Raw genomic sequence first — 15252 nt, 5'->3', positions numbered from 1 at the left:
ATTTCCTCTGCCGTATTAAATACAACAGCTACTCTCACAAATGCATGTATATAGGCCTACACTGAAAATGTAATGTCCTGGCACCTTAGCTTCATTTAAATGTTCAGAAAAGTGTTTAAGCTAAGCTCTGAACATGTCTCACTGTTCCACTTACCTCAGAACAGGCAGTTTTTTTTTGGGGGGGGTGTATTTCAGGAATATTCTACTTCGCACCTGAATTCTAAGCGGTGACACGTTTACAACTAAAGCCTTGAAAAGACTAATGAGATTGGAAACGCAGGATTTAAAATATGATATTGAACATCTGCCATTACATATCATTTCACCAATAACCACCTCCAGAAAAACAGCTTACAGAAAATGTTTCAAGCTGTAAAATGCGAATGTAATCTCGGTTGCAGCATTTCCCAGGCACACGTATGTCTTGTGACAGCCCCATGCTTACTGACTGAATAAATACAGCCTCCACACAGGTGGCTGTCCACAGAGACGAGGCAATCAGGAGCACATCAGTAAAGCACCACCAACTGGCTACTGCTGAATGTGCCCAGCATACATAAAACCAGCCACTGCCAGCAAGCTGTGCTGAGATGTAGTTCTCCCAAAGTTATTTAAAAAGGAGGAGAACGAGTGATTTACTAATAGACCCACGCATCATTCAGTAGATTATCCAAAAACAACTTAATAATTAGTACAATATCTCATCAAGAGTGAAAATCCAATAAAAACTACCTTCAAAAATTAAATATTGTGTGCCACTAAGACCCTGACATTGAGCATTGGCAGTATAGTCTTGTGAAGAGATCAATATCAGCATACATACATGCAACAGACACCTTAAGGTTGTTGATCATTACATTTGGCAGATGTATCCAACAGGGAATCTATCATTTTACAGCATGTGTCAACCTCTCAACAAATTCATCCTTTACATTCTTCGAATATCTGCACACTTTAAAAAAATTTTATTTTTTTTTTTATATATCACCATATTTACATATCGTCATCATGATAGCCATATTACATTCTACACAAGTTATTGGGGCAGTGTGGACTGTTCGAATTGTAACTAGATTTCATTTCATGCAGCCAATCCGCACTATAGCTGAGAGAACAGCTGGGCAGCGTCGTCCACATTCGCAGACTCTTTCGGTGCTTCACGGACAACCTGACATTAAAAAAAACAATAAAAAAGACTTGAGAAGAGATAAAGGAAGACAATCAAAACAACCATCAGATGGAGGATACTCTGCACACAACTGCCAGTTAATCCATTGATTCTCAGTTTAACCTTACCGGAGTTGGCTTTCTGGGCACCGGAGCAGTGCATTTCGATGCACTTCTGACATCTTGTTGGACCTCTGTAAATATTTTATTCAGGTTCTCCACCTTCTCATTCTTCACTTTATTGATCTGTGCACAAAGGGAGGAAAAAACAGTTGTCAGCAACTGTGTCAAATACTACCCTTGCACAATACACATACAAGACGGTTAAGTTAACCTTCAGGGACAATGGTGAGATGACACCGACTTGTTGATGTCATTTTTTTTACAGATAATTTGCTGAGTGTCAGGGTTTAACAGGCAACTAGCCACAGGAGATACGACACCAGAGCATTCCATATTGAGTAAAGTATCACCAAGTAAAGTTTGCCACGTGAAAAGTTGGCATTTTGAGACAGTGGCAGGCTGAATACTTACAAGGGAAGAACACTTTATGGCATTGTGGGTGAATACTTTCAATGCATTCAGTCAAAATCTAACTAGGCTATGACTCCAATGGGATTAATTAGAGAAACACCATCAACAAATGCTTATACCTAATGTCAGGGAACCTGAAAAACAGCATTGTCGTAGCTAGTTCATCCCCCAACTAGAGTATTTTGTAGGTAAATCTGAGACACTACATTTAGTATGATATGTTATGTTTCATATGTATTAATTTGTGGATGTCTATCATATGTTAAGAATTGCAATTTGTACAATATGTTACAAATGAGTAAAATGTGTGATATGTTACAAATACCAATCTGTTGCAAATACCAATCTGTTGCAGCCAACTTTAGCTAGGTGGCTAACACTAACTAATACTAATACTAAGGTTAGGGGTTAAGGTTAGGAGTTAAGGGTAAAGGGTTAATGTTAGGGTTAAGGGAAAGGGTAAGCTAACAGGCTAAGTAGTTGCAAAGTTGCTAATTAGCAACAATTCTAAAAGTTGTCCGTGATGACTGAACACGCAACTTTTGGATTGCTAGACGTTTGCGTTATATACCAACCACCCACCTTTCGTTTTTTTGCCTTACAGTGCATTGGGAAAGTGTTCAGACCCCTTCTAATTTTCCACTTTGCAACCTTATTCTAAATGGATTAAATAAAAACACATAATACCCCATAATGACAAACAAAAACAGATGTAGACATGTTTGCAAACTTATTTTAAAAATACCTTATTTACATAAGTATTCAGACCCCTTGCTATGAGACTCGAAATTGAGATCAGTTGCATTGTTTCCATTGATCATCCTTGAGATATTTCTACAACTTGATTGGATTCCACCTGTGGTAAATTCAATTGATTAGACATGATTTGGAAAGGCACACACAACTGTCTATATAAAGGTTCCACAGTTGACAGTGCATGTCAGAGCAAAAACCATGCCATGAAGTCGAAGGGATGGTCTGTAAAGCTACGAGACATGATTGTGTCGAGGCACAGCTCTGGGGAAGGGTACCAAAAAATGCCTGCAGCATTGAAGGTCCCCAAGAACAAAGTGGCCTCCATCATTCTTAAACGGAAGAAGTTTGGAACCACCAAGACTCTTCCTAGAGCTGGCCGCCTGGCCAAACGGGGGAGAAGGGCATTGGTCAGGGAGGTGACCAAGAACCCGATGGTCACTCTGACAGAGCTTTAGAGTTCCTCTGTGGAGATGGGAGAACCTTCCAGAAGGACAACCATCTATGCAGCACTCCAACAAAAAAGGTCTTTATGGTAGAGTGGCAAGACAGAAGCCAATTATTTAGTAAAAAGACACAACAGCCTGCTTGGTGCTTGCCAAAAGGTGCCTAAAGGACTCTCAGACCATGAGAAACAAGATTCTCTGGTCTTATGAAACCAAGATTGAACTCATTGGCCTGAATGCCAAGCGTCACATCTGGGGAAAACCTGGCACCATCCCTACAGTGAAGCATGGTAGTTGCAGAATCATATCAAACCTCTCCAATCCAAAATCAAATCTAGAATCGGCTTTCTATTTCGCAACAAAGCCTCCTTCACTCACGCCGCCAAACGTACCCTAGTAAAACTGACTATCCTACCGATCCTCGACGTTGGCGATGTCATCTACAAAATGGCCTCCAATACCCTACTCAGCAAACTGGATGCAGTTTATCACAGTGCCATCCGTTTTGTTACTAAAGCACCTTATACCACCCACCACTGCGACCTGTATGCTCTAGTCAGCTGGCCCTCGCTACATATTCGTCGCCAGACCCACTGGCTCCAGGTCATCTACAAGTCCATGCTAGGTAAAGCTTCGCCTTATCTCAGTTCACTGGTCACGATGGCAACACCCACCCGTAGCACGCGCTCCAGCAGGTGTATCCTCACTGATCATCCCTAAAGCCAACACCTCAATTGGCCGACTTTCCTTCCAGTTCTCTGCTGCCTGTGACTGGAACGAATTGCAAAAATCATTGAAGTTGTAGACTTATCTCCCTCACCAACTTTAAACATCTGCTATCTGAGCAGCGAACCGATCGCTGCAGCTGTACATAGTCCATCGGTATATAGCCCGCCCAATTTACCTACCTCATCCCCATACAGTTATTTATTTACTTTTCTGCTCTTTTGCACACCAGTATCTCTACCTGTACATGACCATCTGATCATTTATCACTCCAGTGTTATTAATCTGCTAAATTGTCATTATTCGCCGACCTCCTCATGCCTTTTGCACACAATGTATAGAGACCATTTTTTTATGTTAATTTTTTTTCTACCACGTTATTGACTTGTTTATTATTTACTCCATGTGTAACTCGGTGTTGCTGTCTGTTCACACTGCTATGCTTTATCTTGGCCAGGTCGCAGTTGTAAATGAGAACTTGTTCTCAACTAGCCTACCTGGTTAAATAAAAAATTAAATTAAATAAAATGGTGAAATCTTGGTTGAGAATGAAATGAGTCAATAAATGAACAACGAAACAGCACTGCAAGTAAGTGAAAGAAATAGGTTTTGATTATGTTTTACTAGTAATGGGGAATGCGTAAATGCCAACAAAGTAACTTTTTGGTCAGTGTGTGTTTCAACTATTTAACTGTACTAGAATGCTTAAAAGGCGGCAAAAAACGTGTAATATCGGTTATTGGTATCTGTTTTTTGGTTGTTGACCGTTTTCCCGCTTACCAGTTAGCTAGTAGTTCTCAGCTGTCAGTAGCCAAAAGCTTCTTACTGGCGATAAAAACGCCATATTTTTGGGATTCATTACTGAATTATTTAATGTAACAAATCAAGCATTAAACCTCGTAAACAACATTTTGGTCCTCACTTGTACTTGATTGATGAATTAAGGTCAATAATTAGTAAAGAACTCCCTCACCTGGTTGTCTAGGTCTTAATTGAACAAATAAGACGCAAACACTAGGCCCTCCATAAAATGAGTGACTGCCCTGTCATAAACAATTCATGGTGACCTCGTAAACTATTCATTTTGACCCGATGTTGTGCAATGCGTGCCGTTCACCAGGTATTAAAAAGGGACCAGTGGCTATTTGAGAGTCCGCAATTAATTTAAATTTTACGGTAATATATCCGATAATAAGCACATTTCACAGACATAACTTGTTTTGTGAGATCTAGGAAAAACAACTTTTGAAAATAATATGAAAAGCACACTAAAATACTACATGTCATGTCTCAAAATCGATATCCATCTTACGTTTATTGTTTTATGTCCTGCGGATTCGAGAAGAACGATAAAAAGTCCAAATGCAAAGTGAGCCTGTAAGCGTTAGGTCGCCAGTAACCTTAAAGATGCACTATGCAGAAATCGCTCCGCCATTTCCTGGTGGCTAAAATTCTAAATAGTTCGCCTAATTTCTGTTCGTGACAAAACAAGAGTCATTGTACCATCTAAACCACTGAAATATTTTCCATAACCAAAAATATTGTATTTTCACCTGTTTGAAACGCTTACAACACTGAAAGTAAAAAACGCAAAAATTAAATTTAAGCATGGGAAGCATAGAAATGGTAACATACAACAGATCTACCGCTTCACACTTGACTTCAATTAGAAATACATGCGAGTTATAGATCTGTCAATGTGAACGTGGTCTGGTCAGACAAAAATATGAATATTGCAGCTCTAATTCTTGCACAGAATCCAGCCTCGTTGACATGATGCAACTTTCCTGCTGACCACTTTTTTTCCTCTGGCCTCCATTGATTTAGTCACCCTACTTTTGACCATCATACAAGAGACATGAGGTTTGGACCATTGGTTTTCATTGGTTTACTCATTGTTCAAAAGATGCGTTTTTGATTGGACACCCTTCTGTGTGAATCCTATTAGCTAAATAGTTGGCTAACTAAGATGGTAGTTAGCTATCATTTTCCACTTACGTGTTTGAGAGTTGAAGTGACAGGTTTTGCCTTATTCTTTTGTTTTGTCTGTTTGTTGGTCACTCGGAAAACATTCTGCTGCTTTTTGCCTTTTTGTTTATTCTTCGCCATGATTACCTATGAGAACAAATGTATGCTGTTAGCAAGGTAGCTAAGTAGAGGTGGCTAAGCTTGCTCAGACCGACCCGTTGTGATCATACCGTTTATTAGTTTATGTTGACACAATATACAAGAAACTACAGTAACATCACGTGCGTTCAATATGTGAATCCACATAACTATATAAACTCGAAGAATAATAACAAAATATACAAACCTCAAGAAGTGGACGACTATCGGCAAATGTAAAACGTGTTGAAGCAACGGAGCTTGACGCAATTTAGATGCGACTAAAATCTGAACCAATCAGTGCTCCCGAGGAGGACAACAGACGCCCCCATGATGCGCTCGATTTCAACGCTATTCCATGCTGAATCAGCGCTGGGTTAAAGGAGTACAAAATCAAATGTATTAAAATATAACTTTATTTGTCACATGTCTGAATACAACAGGTGTAACCTTAGCGTGAAATGCTTACTTACAAGCCCTTAACCAAGAATGCAGTTCAAGAAAGATGTAAGAAAATATTTACCAAATAAACTAAAGTAAAATAATAAAACCGAACACAATAAAATAACAACGAGGCTATATACAGGGGGAACAGGACTCCCCCTGCCAGAATCACCCCTCCCACCCCTTTGCGTGAACGCGCACACACTCAATTCTTCATTGCTGCGACTTGCTTGCTAGTTGAGATTTCTGCTCTTTCACTCCGTTGTCAGTTTAGCCTCCATTTCACTGATCTTAGTAGCAGAAAACATGTTTTATTTGTGTCCGTCCCAAGTCATCGACTGTTCTCTCTGCTACTGCACGGCAAGCGGTACAGGAGTCTAGGACCAAAGGGCTCCTTAACAGCTACCCCTAAGCCATAAAACTGCTGAACAATTAATAAAATGGCCACCCGGACTATTTACATTGACTCCCATAAAACTGCTGAACAGGAGGCACTAGTAATGTCTGCAGGCAAGGAAGCTTGGCCCCAGTGATGTACTCTGATCGGTGTTATGCAGAAATGTCATGCTCCATTTGCTTTGCCTCATGCTGTTATTCTACAGCCTCTATGCAATACATGTATTTTATCTGAGGACATTATCAAATAATTATTTTACCGTTCACATTCCCTTTGATGCAGATGAGGTTTCAATTGTCGGCTAACAAGACAGACAGTTTACTGGCAGCAGCGACAAAAAAAATAGTTGCTTTCTCGTTATGACCGCCAGATGGCAGCAACGTATTGCCTCTGATACACTTTCATAAGAGTCGGTGAGCGTACGCTGAGAATACCAAACATTAGCAACACATTTAACCTGTCTCCTCCCCTTCATCTACACAGAATGAATGGATTTAACAAGTGACATCAATAAGGGATCGTAGCTTTCACCTGCATTCACCTGGTCAGTCTATGTAATGGAAAGAGCAGGTGGCCTTAATGTTTTGTATCCTCAGTGGCGGAGTTAACCCACCAGGCACAGAAGTCAATTCAAAGTTTATTCCACATTGGTCAACGAAATGTCATGGAAACAACATTGATTCAACCTATGTGTGCCCAGTGTGAAGCCTTTCACTTTTATTAAGGGGTTTTAAGCAACGCCATTATGGGGGTGGGTTTTTGCATTATCAGCATATTAGAAAATATGTTAGTCTGTTTATAATATTAAAGAAAAACTAGGAGACAGACAGACAGACAGACAGACAGACAGACAGACAGACAGACAGACAGACAGACAGACAGACACTTAACTGTTCTCAGTCTAGGCAAAATGTCATAACCTAGGCCTAAACGGTATCAATAGTCTAATACAATGAATTATATACTACCGTAGCACTGGGGCTAGGTGTAAATTAAAAACATCTACCTAAGACAATAATACACAATGATTCCATCTGCTCTATGCAATAAATAATTCGTCCTAAAGTCCGTGAATACCACATATCCTAAACGCTCAATATTGTTTTATATTTATTATTTTTACCATTTTTGTCATGTTCATTATTAAAAGGGAAGGGGAGAAAGGGACTCTTGAGTTCTCCCCTCTCCCCCTGAGTTTATGTACTCAAAATGCAATTGTAGCGTTCGAGTTTAGGAAGTGGAAGGCGCAACATCAAAGAGTTATTGCACATGGTACTGCTCAGGAATATCCATACAGTTTGTGTTGCGCCTTCCAGTGGCAAATTATTTGGATGAAGGAGCGCTGGACGTCGAGCTTGGCGACGACTCACAGGATCTGTGGTGCCGCGCGCACACGCGCACGCACGCGCATACACACACACACAGAGAGAGAGAGAATCTGGGCTGATCGATTGTGCATCTAACTCCTCCTCTCCTACACGCAATCCACAGGGAGCCTATATAAACTCTGACAGTTGTCAAGTGGAGAACACTGGCTGTTTGCACTCGGGAGCGACGCAATTTTGGGAGATTTACAGCAATAGATACCCAGAAATACCCAAATAGTAACAATGTCTCATGCATGGGGATACGCACCGGACAATGGTGAGGCGCTTGTGCTCTGTTCTTATAATGTCATTAAAAGGGACCTGTAGTACAGCATATACTCTCGGATGAATGGATGAATGAATGAATGAAAAGACAACGGCCATGCATTGATGAATCATTGTCTACATGTATTTTAATGTATCCCTCTTTGACATTGCTATTAGACTACAGTGCGTCATAACAATCTCACCCGGTTACAGCAAGCTGCAAGTTTATCAAAAATATTTTCAATGTCAATGGAAAGCAATAATTTACGTAGGCTACATTTTTGACAGATATTGAAATATTGTCTTCAACTGAAATGTCCCCACTGTCATTCTAGGACCCGACAAATGGTGTGAAGGCTTCCCAATTGCCAACGGACCCCGCCAGTCTCCCATTGACATCGTACCTGGGGAGGCTGCCTTCGACGCAGCCTTGAAGGCGCTCACTTTGAAGTACGACCCTTCCACCTCCATTGACATTCTCAACAACGGACATTCCTTTCAAGTGACCTACACCGACGACAACGACAACTCAAGTTAGTGTCAATCTTTAAGCATGCGTCATGACAGGTGTCTCGAAATGGTACCTTAGAGTTGTGGATACTTTGTGCACTTCTTTAATATTAATAATTCATACATTTACAAAGTAGCAAATATTATGGGCATGGAATATGGCTGGATGAGACTATATTCGTTCACCACCCACACTATGGCATGAAAACAATAGTATGTAATGGAATTGGTAACGCAACCCCTCACAAACCTTCCCCTGCACGATAGACCTTTAGACTGGAAGAGCGGTCATTAGCGCAAAAAAAGGCGAAGGTCAGTTTATGCAAATTGACTGAGTCTGGTTAACCATTAATGTGTCAGGAGTGAATGGTAATGTTTTTAGTAACTAAGTACAACATGATGATATTTTACTAGTTCTGCTGTCATTATAATTCGATTAAAAAAATAGGCTATTGCCTAATACAGTGCAAAAATGTAATGACAAAATCCAGAAGAAAAAAATAGAAAAACATTATTTTGGGGGGGTTTCACATTCATATTTATAAAATATTGCTGTGAGAAATGTAGAAACTACTTCATCTGAATCTTAATGTATGGTGTTGCATTTTTATATTCCTGTGATTTGTTACACAAGAGATTCTATTGTCTCTGTAATCCCTGATGGCATGTGATCCTAGCATTTTACTATATGCAGCATTAGGCCTATATGTCAGGGGGGTTTATTGATATTGAATTGGTAATCCTCTATTTATGATCGCCTTAGTGCTTACAGGGTAAATGTTTCATGTTTATTGTGTTAACGTAATGGAAGCTCATTTAAATTGAATGCCAAGTTCATATTCAAACACAAATATAAGCTTATGCCTGAAAGAACGAATGACTGTTAGTCATACCTGTCTGTGTGTAGACCTACATTGGAAATTACGCCATCATAGCTATAGTCTAAATCTACCCACAGGGTGTAGTCAATGTCAGTCTCATAATGTAATCCTGTATCAGAAACCTGTATACACTCACACCCTCTGCTACTTGTCAGAAAAGTCTCCACCTTCTTATTAAGCAGAACCAACTATTGTAAATTGTGTCCTCAAAATAATTTTCAAAGAGAACCTATAGGCTATAGCCTATTCGGTCAGCATCAACTGTGACATCACGTGAGATGGGAATAGACTAATTAGTCAAGGATTACCTGCTGCCACTAAATTGGTATAAATAGATGACTATGTCAAAGGAACAATACCTGGAAAGTATTTTAAGCTGACCTTGAGCTTGCTGATTTTCGGGTCTGGATTACACAACAGGAACTGAGTCTGCTTCTTCCAGGAAGTCTGTGTCTGTGTGCTAGTGTGGGGGAGAGGTGGGGATGGCAGTGACACGAGCGGCTTTTGCATTGCTCTCTTAATATCGTTCTGGCATGACGTCTGTCAGTATGTCTGTCCACATTATACCCGTCAAGACAACTCATCGCATTGTGTCTTGTGACACATTTTCATCATGGACCAAAGATTAAAAGCAATGTTATCTCAGTAAAAAAAGGAACATGGTGTATTTTGAAATCTTATTATGAAATCATAATGATCCTGTTCAAAAATGGGAACATCTCATGTGTTTTGTACATGCAAGTCTTGTAGTGCTATTATACAAAGTGGATTTAAACTGGTGTTAGGTAGTACTAACTCGGGCCACATAACAGGTTGACCCATTGCACTTATACGTGTTTATGTCTTTGTTTTCTGTGTTCGGTTGGCAGCTCTGACAGGGGGGCCCATTACAGGGACGTACAGGCTAAAGCAGTTCCACTTCCACTGGGGCGCCAGCGACGACAGGGGTTCTGAGCATACCGTGGCCGGGACCAAGTATGCTGCCGAGGTACTGACACTGGTCACACACTTGATTTGAATCCCTTAGTTTCAACACAAGTTTGAATGGTATGCATTAGTAGTGCAACCCACAGTATTTGGCAAGCCATCAATATGTTTATTTTAGTTTTTTTTCATAAATGCCTTAAGGGTCAGTGAACTTTCAGTTCATGGAGTGAAAATGTTCGCTTGACATTCAATGAGGAATTTCTGCCAATTCGTGAATTGAATTTCAATTTATTTCATGAATTGACGTTGCTGAAAGGGAATTGACTTAAACCCTGCTTTTCAATAACTATTGTGTAATTCAACAAAAGCCTCAGCCATGCAACTTCCAAATTGGTCTAAACCCCTAAACCCCACTGTACAAAAGACCCAAGCCCTAGTTGTAAGAAAATACTCCCTAGGGTTGCTCACTGCTTGTGTCCTATTTCTTTATTTTAGCTCCACCTGGTACACTGGAACACCAAGTACCCCAGCTTTGGTGATGCTGCTAGCAAGTCTGATGGCCTTGCTGTTGTAGGAGTCTTCCTCCGGGTGTGTAGCAATGGACTCAGCCATTTTGCTGTATACCTTCAATTGTTTTGACTTAGATTATTAGTTAAAGATAATATAAATATGTTTTCAAGCGCAATATTTTTGTCAAATTATCATTATTATTTGCCATTTATGTGTGTTGAATTTGTCTCATTAGGTTGGAAATGAAAATGCCAATCTTCAGAAGGTCCTTGATGCTTTTGATGCCATTAAAGCCAAGGTAAGTCTATCTGGAGCAAGCATTGTAAGTGGTGCTACTGCTAGCATGGAACCTGTCATTCTCTGAGCCAATCCTTGACCTGCTGATGTAAACTTGTCGTTTGCCTCCCTCCTTGTTTACAGGGCAAACAGACCTCTTTCGAGAATTTTGACCCCACCATCCTGCTCCCCAAGTCCCTAGACTACTGGACTTACGACGGCTCCCTGACCACACCTCCTCTGCTGGAGAGTGTCACCTGGATCGTCTGCAAGGAGTCAATCAGCGTCAGCCCTGCCCAGGTATGATAGGTCACGACCTCATTGAGTAGTAAGGGATTGAATTTACACTCTGCAGCTACAGTATACTGGCTTTGTTCCAATAGTCTGGAATAGCCTCCTTTCTTAATCTCTTCCTTGATTAAAGAGTCTGCTTGACAACTATAATGTGTTGTAGATAAGAAGATTTGATAGTTGAGAAGCATATGGCTGCTATTTCTGCAGTCTTTTCTCCTATTTTAGAGTAATGGGACACGTCATTCCAGGTCATTGAGGACGTTCCCGGTTCTCCACCAAAACTGAAAAGATTCCTATGTGCCTGTCCAGCTGGACGTTCTGTTGGCCAAAAAAATAAAGTAGTATGTGGGAGGTCTGTTTATTTCTAGTGGACTTGAAAATGCTCCTACATCAACCTCAACCCACACATTTTCATACAAGCATAGTCATGTTGAGAGTTGCTGTAAAATGGCAGCCCACGTCTTCTCTAAACCCTGCCCTTGTGGCTTGACTCACTTGTGACCATGTAACACTGCCCAGTCAAATGTTTATTTTATACCTTTGCCTGGGCGTCTCAAGGGTGAACAGGGAAATGTACACATAGGCTTTAGAGGGGGTGCCGTACTAGGCAGAGACATAAGATAAAATATCAAAGAAATTATTCATACAGTAAATGTCATGAATGGTAACAGAAACACTTCAGAAGAATGAACATTGTATTAAGTGTTTATCAGTAGCTAATGACGCACTATTAGAAGCTACTTGAAGATTAGAATATTTGGGTGGATATTAGTTTAATAAGAACTTGTCTCCCGTGATCAAATGTTATCCAATCCCTGAGGGTGAAAAATAAGAGACTTGTTTCAGGGGTTGCACTATGTACTGTACAGTATGTCCAATGGCTGTAGCCACGAACTTGTGACCTCTTACTAATTTATTGGCCAAAATGAATGGCAAATCTCTTAGATGGGTCATTTGACTGTACTTCTCATTTGTGACCTCAATCTCTTTGTCAGACTTAAGCATCAACAGAAAGACACTAAGCTTAATTCCATGAATCACTGTTTAGGAAAATCATTTAAATAGAGAAGTCCCACACAACCTTTGCTTTACTTAATGAAGGCTACCAACTGTATGACTGGAGATGTATTGGGGTGAGTGACAGGGACAGGAGGTAAGGAGTATAACTCTATCTCCTCTCTCTACTTTCTCCTCTGACAGATGGGCAAATTCCGGAGCCTGCTTTTCTCTGGAGAGGGCGAGGCCGCCTGCTGCATGGTGGACAACTACCGCCCCCCTCAGCCCCTCAAGGGCCGCGCTGTGCGCGCATCCTTCAAATAAATCCCCCTGCCCCCCAATCCCCTCCCCTGCTTAGTGAGACACCCAGGCGTGCCTCCCCTGCAGTAAGACTCAGAGCACATGTACTGTATGTCTGCCCTTACATTTTTTTAGAAGAACGAAATCCCTCCTTTCCTGTCTACCCATTCCTACCAGTGCAGGGTTGCCCTGCTGTGATGTGACGGGGGAAGAGGAAACAGTTGAGGCATTGACCTTTTTTGTATCCCCTCTCCTCTCTTGAGTGATAACAAGCCAGAGAAGCCCTGATGTACTTAACAAGAGAAGCACTCCACAGTGGTGGCTATAATGTGACAGATTTACCGGGATTTCGCCTGCGGTGCCAATGTTGTAGACAGCTACTGGGCTCTGTAGTTTTTCATAGATAGAGAGGATGTGTCAACAAACAAACAAAGCTTGCGAAGAGGCTAAGACTATAGAAATGTAGCTGGGATCATGTAATGGATGATTCAGTTGGAGAAAGACAAGCAGACCTGATGAGCAGTCAGTGGCAGGCCTGGGGTGGATGAAACTGCTTCACCATCTGTGAGTAGGGCCACACACACACACTGCCAGTCTGTCTTTAATCTCTGATTGACTGCCTGCCTCAGGATCACGGCAGCTTAATGAAACACAGAGGTCACTTCCATCACACCCAATTGAACCAGAACATCCTCCTCTGGAACACACACACACACACACACACAGGCCTACAGTCATTGACCTGCTCATTGATTTTCATACTTAGCGTGCATACACAATATACAGACACACATTGACATACATACAAGCACACACACATAATTGGAGGTTACAGCTACAAACTGTTAGCTATTGTGCTCTGTCATGACAATGACTTTGCATTCCTGTGTTTTTATAGCAAAGCCTCATCTTCAATCATTTGTTTTATTTGTTTGTTCCTCTTGGTGTTATTAGCAAAATTAATGGATTTATTTTTTTCAATATTTAAGTGATTCCTGAATTGTGTTTTGCCACTGAAAGCTCCTCTATACTTGTAGTATTGTCTTGATGACATGACAACAGGAGGGTTAGGTTATGACCCTTTTCAGACATTATGAATTGTGTAATGGAATATCCGTCTAAGCATTGTTTTGCAAGCCCCTATGTATTGTGTTGTAACGTTTCAAACGCACAGTCGCCTTGTGCGATGCCATAGGGCACTACAGCCAAGTAGGAATCAACCCGCCAACTGATAAGCTTTGTAGTGTTAGTGGGGTGTCAGGTCCTTTTTAGGCCAGATTACTAATGGCGAAGGGTCACCTTTAACTTTGGGACCACAGAATCATGCTAATTTAAAAAAAAAAAAAAAAAAAATGTTGAACGCAAGTGAAATTATGAATCATGTCTGTCAAAAACGGATGACTGTATTTGATAATGAAATTGAGTTTAAAAGCCTTATGCCAAGCACAATTAAAGGGCCACCCAAAAACAGCAAGACTTACTCCCAGGAAGTGGAAGTTTTATCAGTTGAATAAATATATTTTATGACTATTTTTTTGTCTCCGTTGTACTTTGTCTTCTTCACAACCTGACAGTTACGGCTTTAGTCAATCAGATCCACTTTATCCGACCTCTGCATAGTGGTTGTTTTGGTGGTGTCAGAGGTGGAACTGAGTTAGAGCTGTCAAATCCACAAGCGTCTCTTATACCTAAAGCGGACATTTTCATTGGCTGCTCAGAGTTGCATTAAAATAATTCCCAGGCAGCCTTTGAACACTGGAATGTGAGAAGTAATCTACACCTCCATTTGGCTGATTGAAAATCATTAAATGAAATGATAATTTCTATCATTATTTTTATGTAGCCTACACTTTCTTGTTCTGAGCTTCTAACTCAAGTTGGCTTTGTGACAACGATCAAGAGTGTGTCTTCGTGACAATGGTCAAGAGGAGCTACTCACTAATTTGACAGCGCCAACGCAGTAAAACATTAGCAATGCGGGTGTCGGCTATCGCCGGTTAACGCTTGATCTGATTGAATCTAGCCCTTCGTCTCTTTTGAAGCCATCCTTCCAACTCTCATTCATCACTTACATGATGAAGGTTGGAAATTGAGTTTACCAGACGGTTTCAATTTATTTACTTCCTGGGCAAAAGCTCTTAATCTAAATGGAGCTTTTAAAATGTTAGGGGCCATTCAGTTAGCTTGCCCAAACTCCTAAAGACATCCACATCCTAGGTTTGTTTGCTCTTAGCAGAATTATCTGCACACTCTATCTTGCACCGAACCCTAGAGCAGTCTCTAGACTACACTCTTAGAAAAAAGGGTTCCAATAGAGTTCTTCAGCTGTCCCGATCAGGGAACCCTTTTTG

At 40.8% G+C, this 15252-nt stretch overlaps 2 protein-coding genes across 2 annotated transcripts; one reads left to right on the top strand and one right to left on the bottom strand.

The window, feature by feature from the left end:
• Positions 1–277: 277 nt before the first annotated feature.
• rbis (ribosomal biogenesis factor) lies at positions 278–6048 on the bottom strand. Its single transcript, XM_064941676.1, has 4 exons — positions 5941–6048; positions 5625–5741; positions 1297–1413; positions 278–1168 (listed from the first exon to the last, which is right to left on the bottom strand). The coding sequence occupies exons 2-4, from the start codon at positions 5733–5735 to the stop codon at positions 1100–1102; spliced, it is 297 nt and encodes a 98-aa protein (XP_064797748.1). The 5' UTR covers positions 5736–5741; positions 5941–6048; the 3' UTR covers positions 278–1099.
• Positions 6049–8087: 2039 nt separating this feature from the next.
• On the top strand, positions 8088–14431 carry LOC135517416 (carbonic anhydrase 1-like). The gene is made up of 7 exons (XM_064941675.1): positions 8088–8217; positions 8543–8740; positions 10468–10586; positions 11021–11113; positions 11271–11333; positions 11456–11611; positions 12806–14431. Exons 1-7 carry the CDS (start codon positions 8184–8186, stop codon positions 12923–12925), a joined length of 783 nt encoding a protein of 260 aa, XP_064797747.1. The 5' UTR covers positions 8088–8183; the 3' UTR covers positions 12926–14431.
• Positions 14432–15252: the final 821 nt, after the last annotated feature.

The sequence above is a fragment of the Oncorhynchus masou genome, chromosome 28 (genome assembly GCF_036934945.1).
Source record: "Oncorhynchus masou masou isolate Uvic2021 chromosome 28, UVic_Omas_1.1, whole genome shotgun sequence".
Lineage (NCBI taxonomy): Eukaryota > Metazoa > Chordata > Actinopteri > Salmoniformes > Salmonidae > Oncorhynchus > Oncorhynchus masou.
This window is presented reverse-complemented; position numbering and strand designations above follow the sequence as displayed.

Excerpts from the sequence above, each read along its gene's own strand:
- rbis (XM_064941676.1), bottom strand. The coding sequence starts at position 5,735 with ATGGCGAAGAATAAACAAAAAGGCAAAAAGCAGCAGAATGTTTTCCGA. Across the intron at positions 1,414-5,624 it reads TCACTTCAACTCTCAAACAC|ATCAATAAAGTGAAGAATGA; the intron begins GTAAGTGGAAAA and ends CTTTGTGCACAG. Across the intron at positions 1,169-1,296 it reads TGCCCAGAAAGCCAACTCCG|GTTGTCCGTGAAGCACCGAA; the intron begins GTAAGGTTAAAC and ends TTTTAATGTCAG.
- LOC135517416 (XM_064941675.1), top strand. The coding sequence starts at position 8,184 with ATGTCTCATGCATGGGGATACGCACCGGACAATG. Across the intron at positions 8,218-8,542 it reads GGGATACGCACCGGACAATG|GACCCGACAAATGGTGTGAA; the intron begins GTGAGGCGCTTG and ends CTGTCATTCTAG. Across the intron at positions 8,741-10,467 it reads CGACGACAACGACAACTCAA|CTCTGACAGGGGGGCCCATT; the intron begins GTTAGTGTCAAT and ends TTCGGTTGGCAG.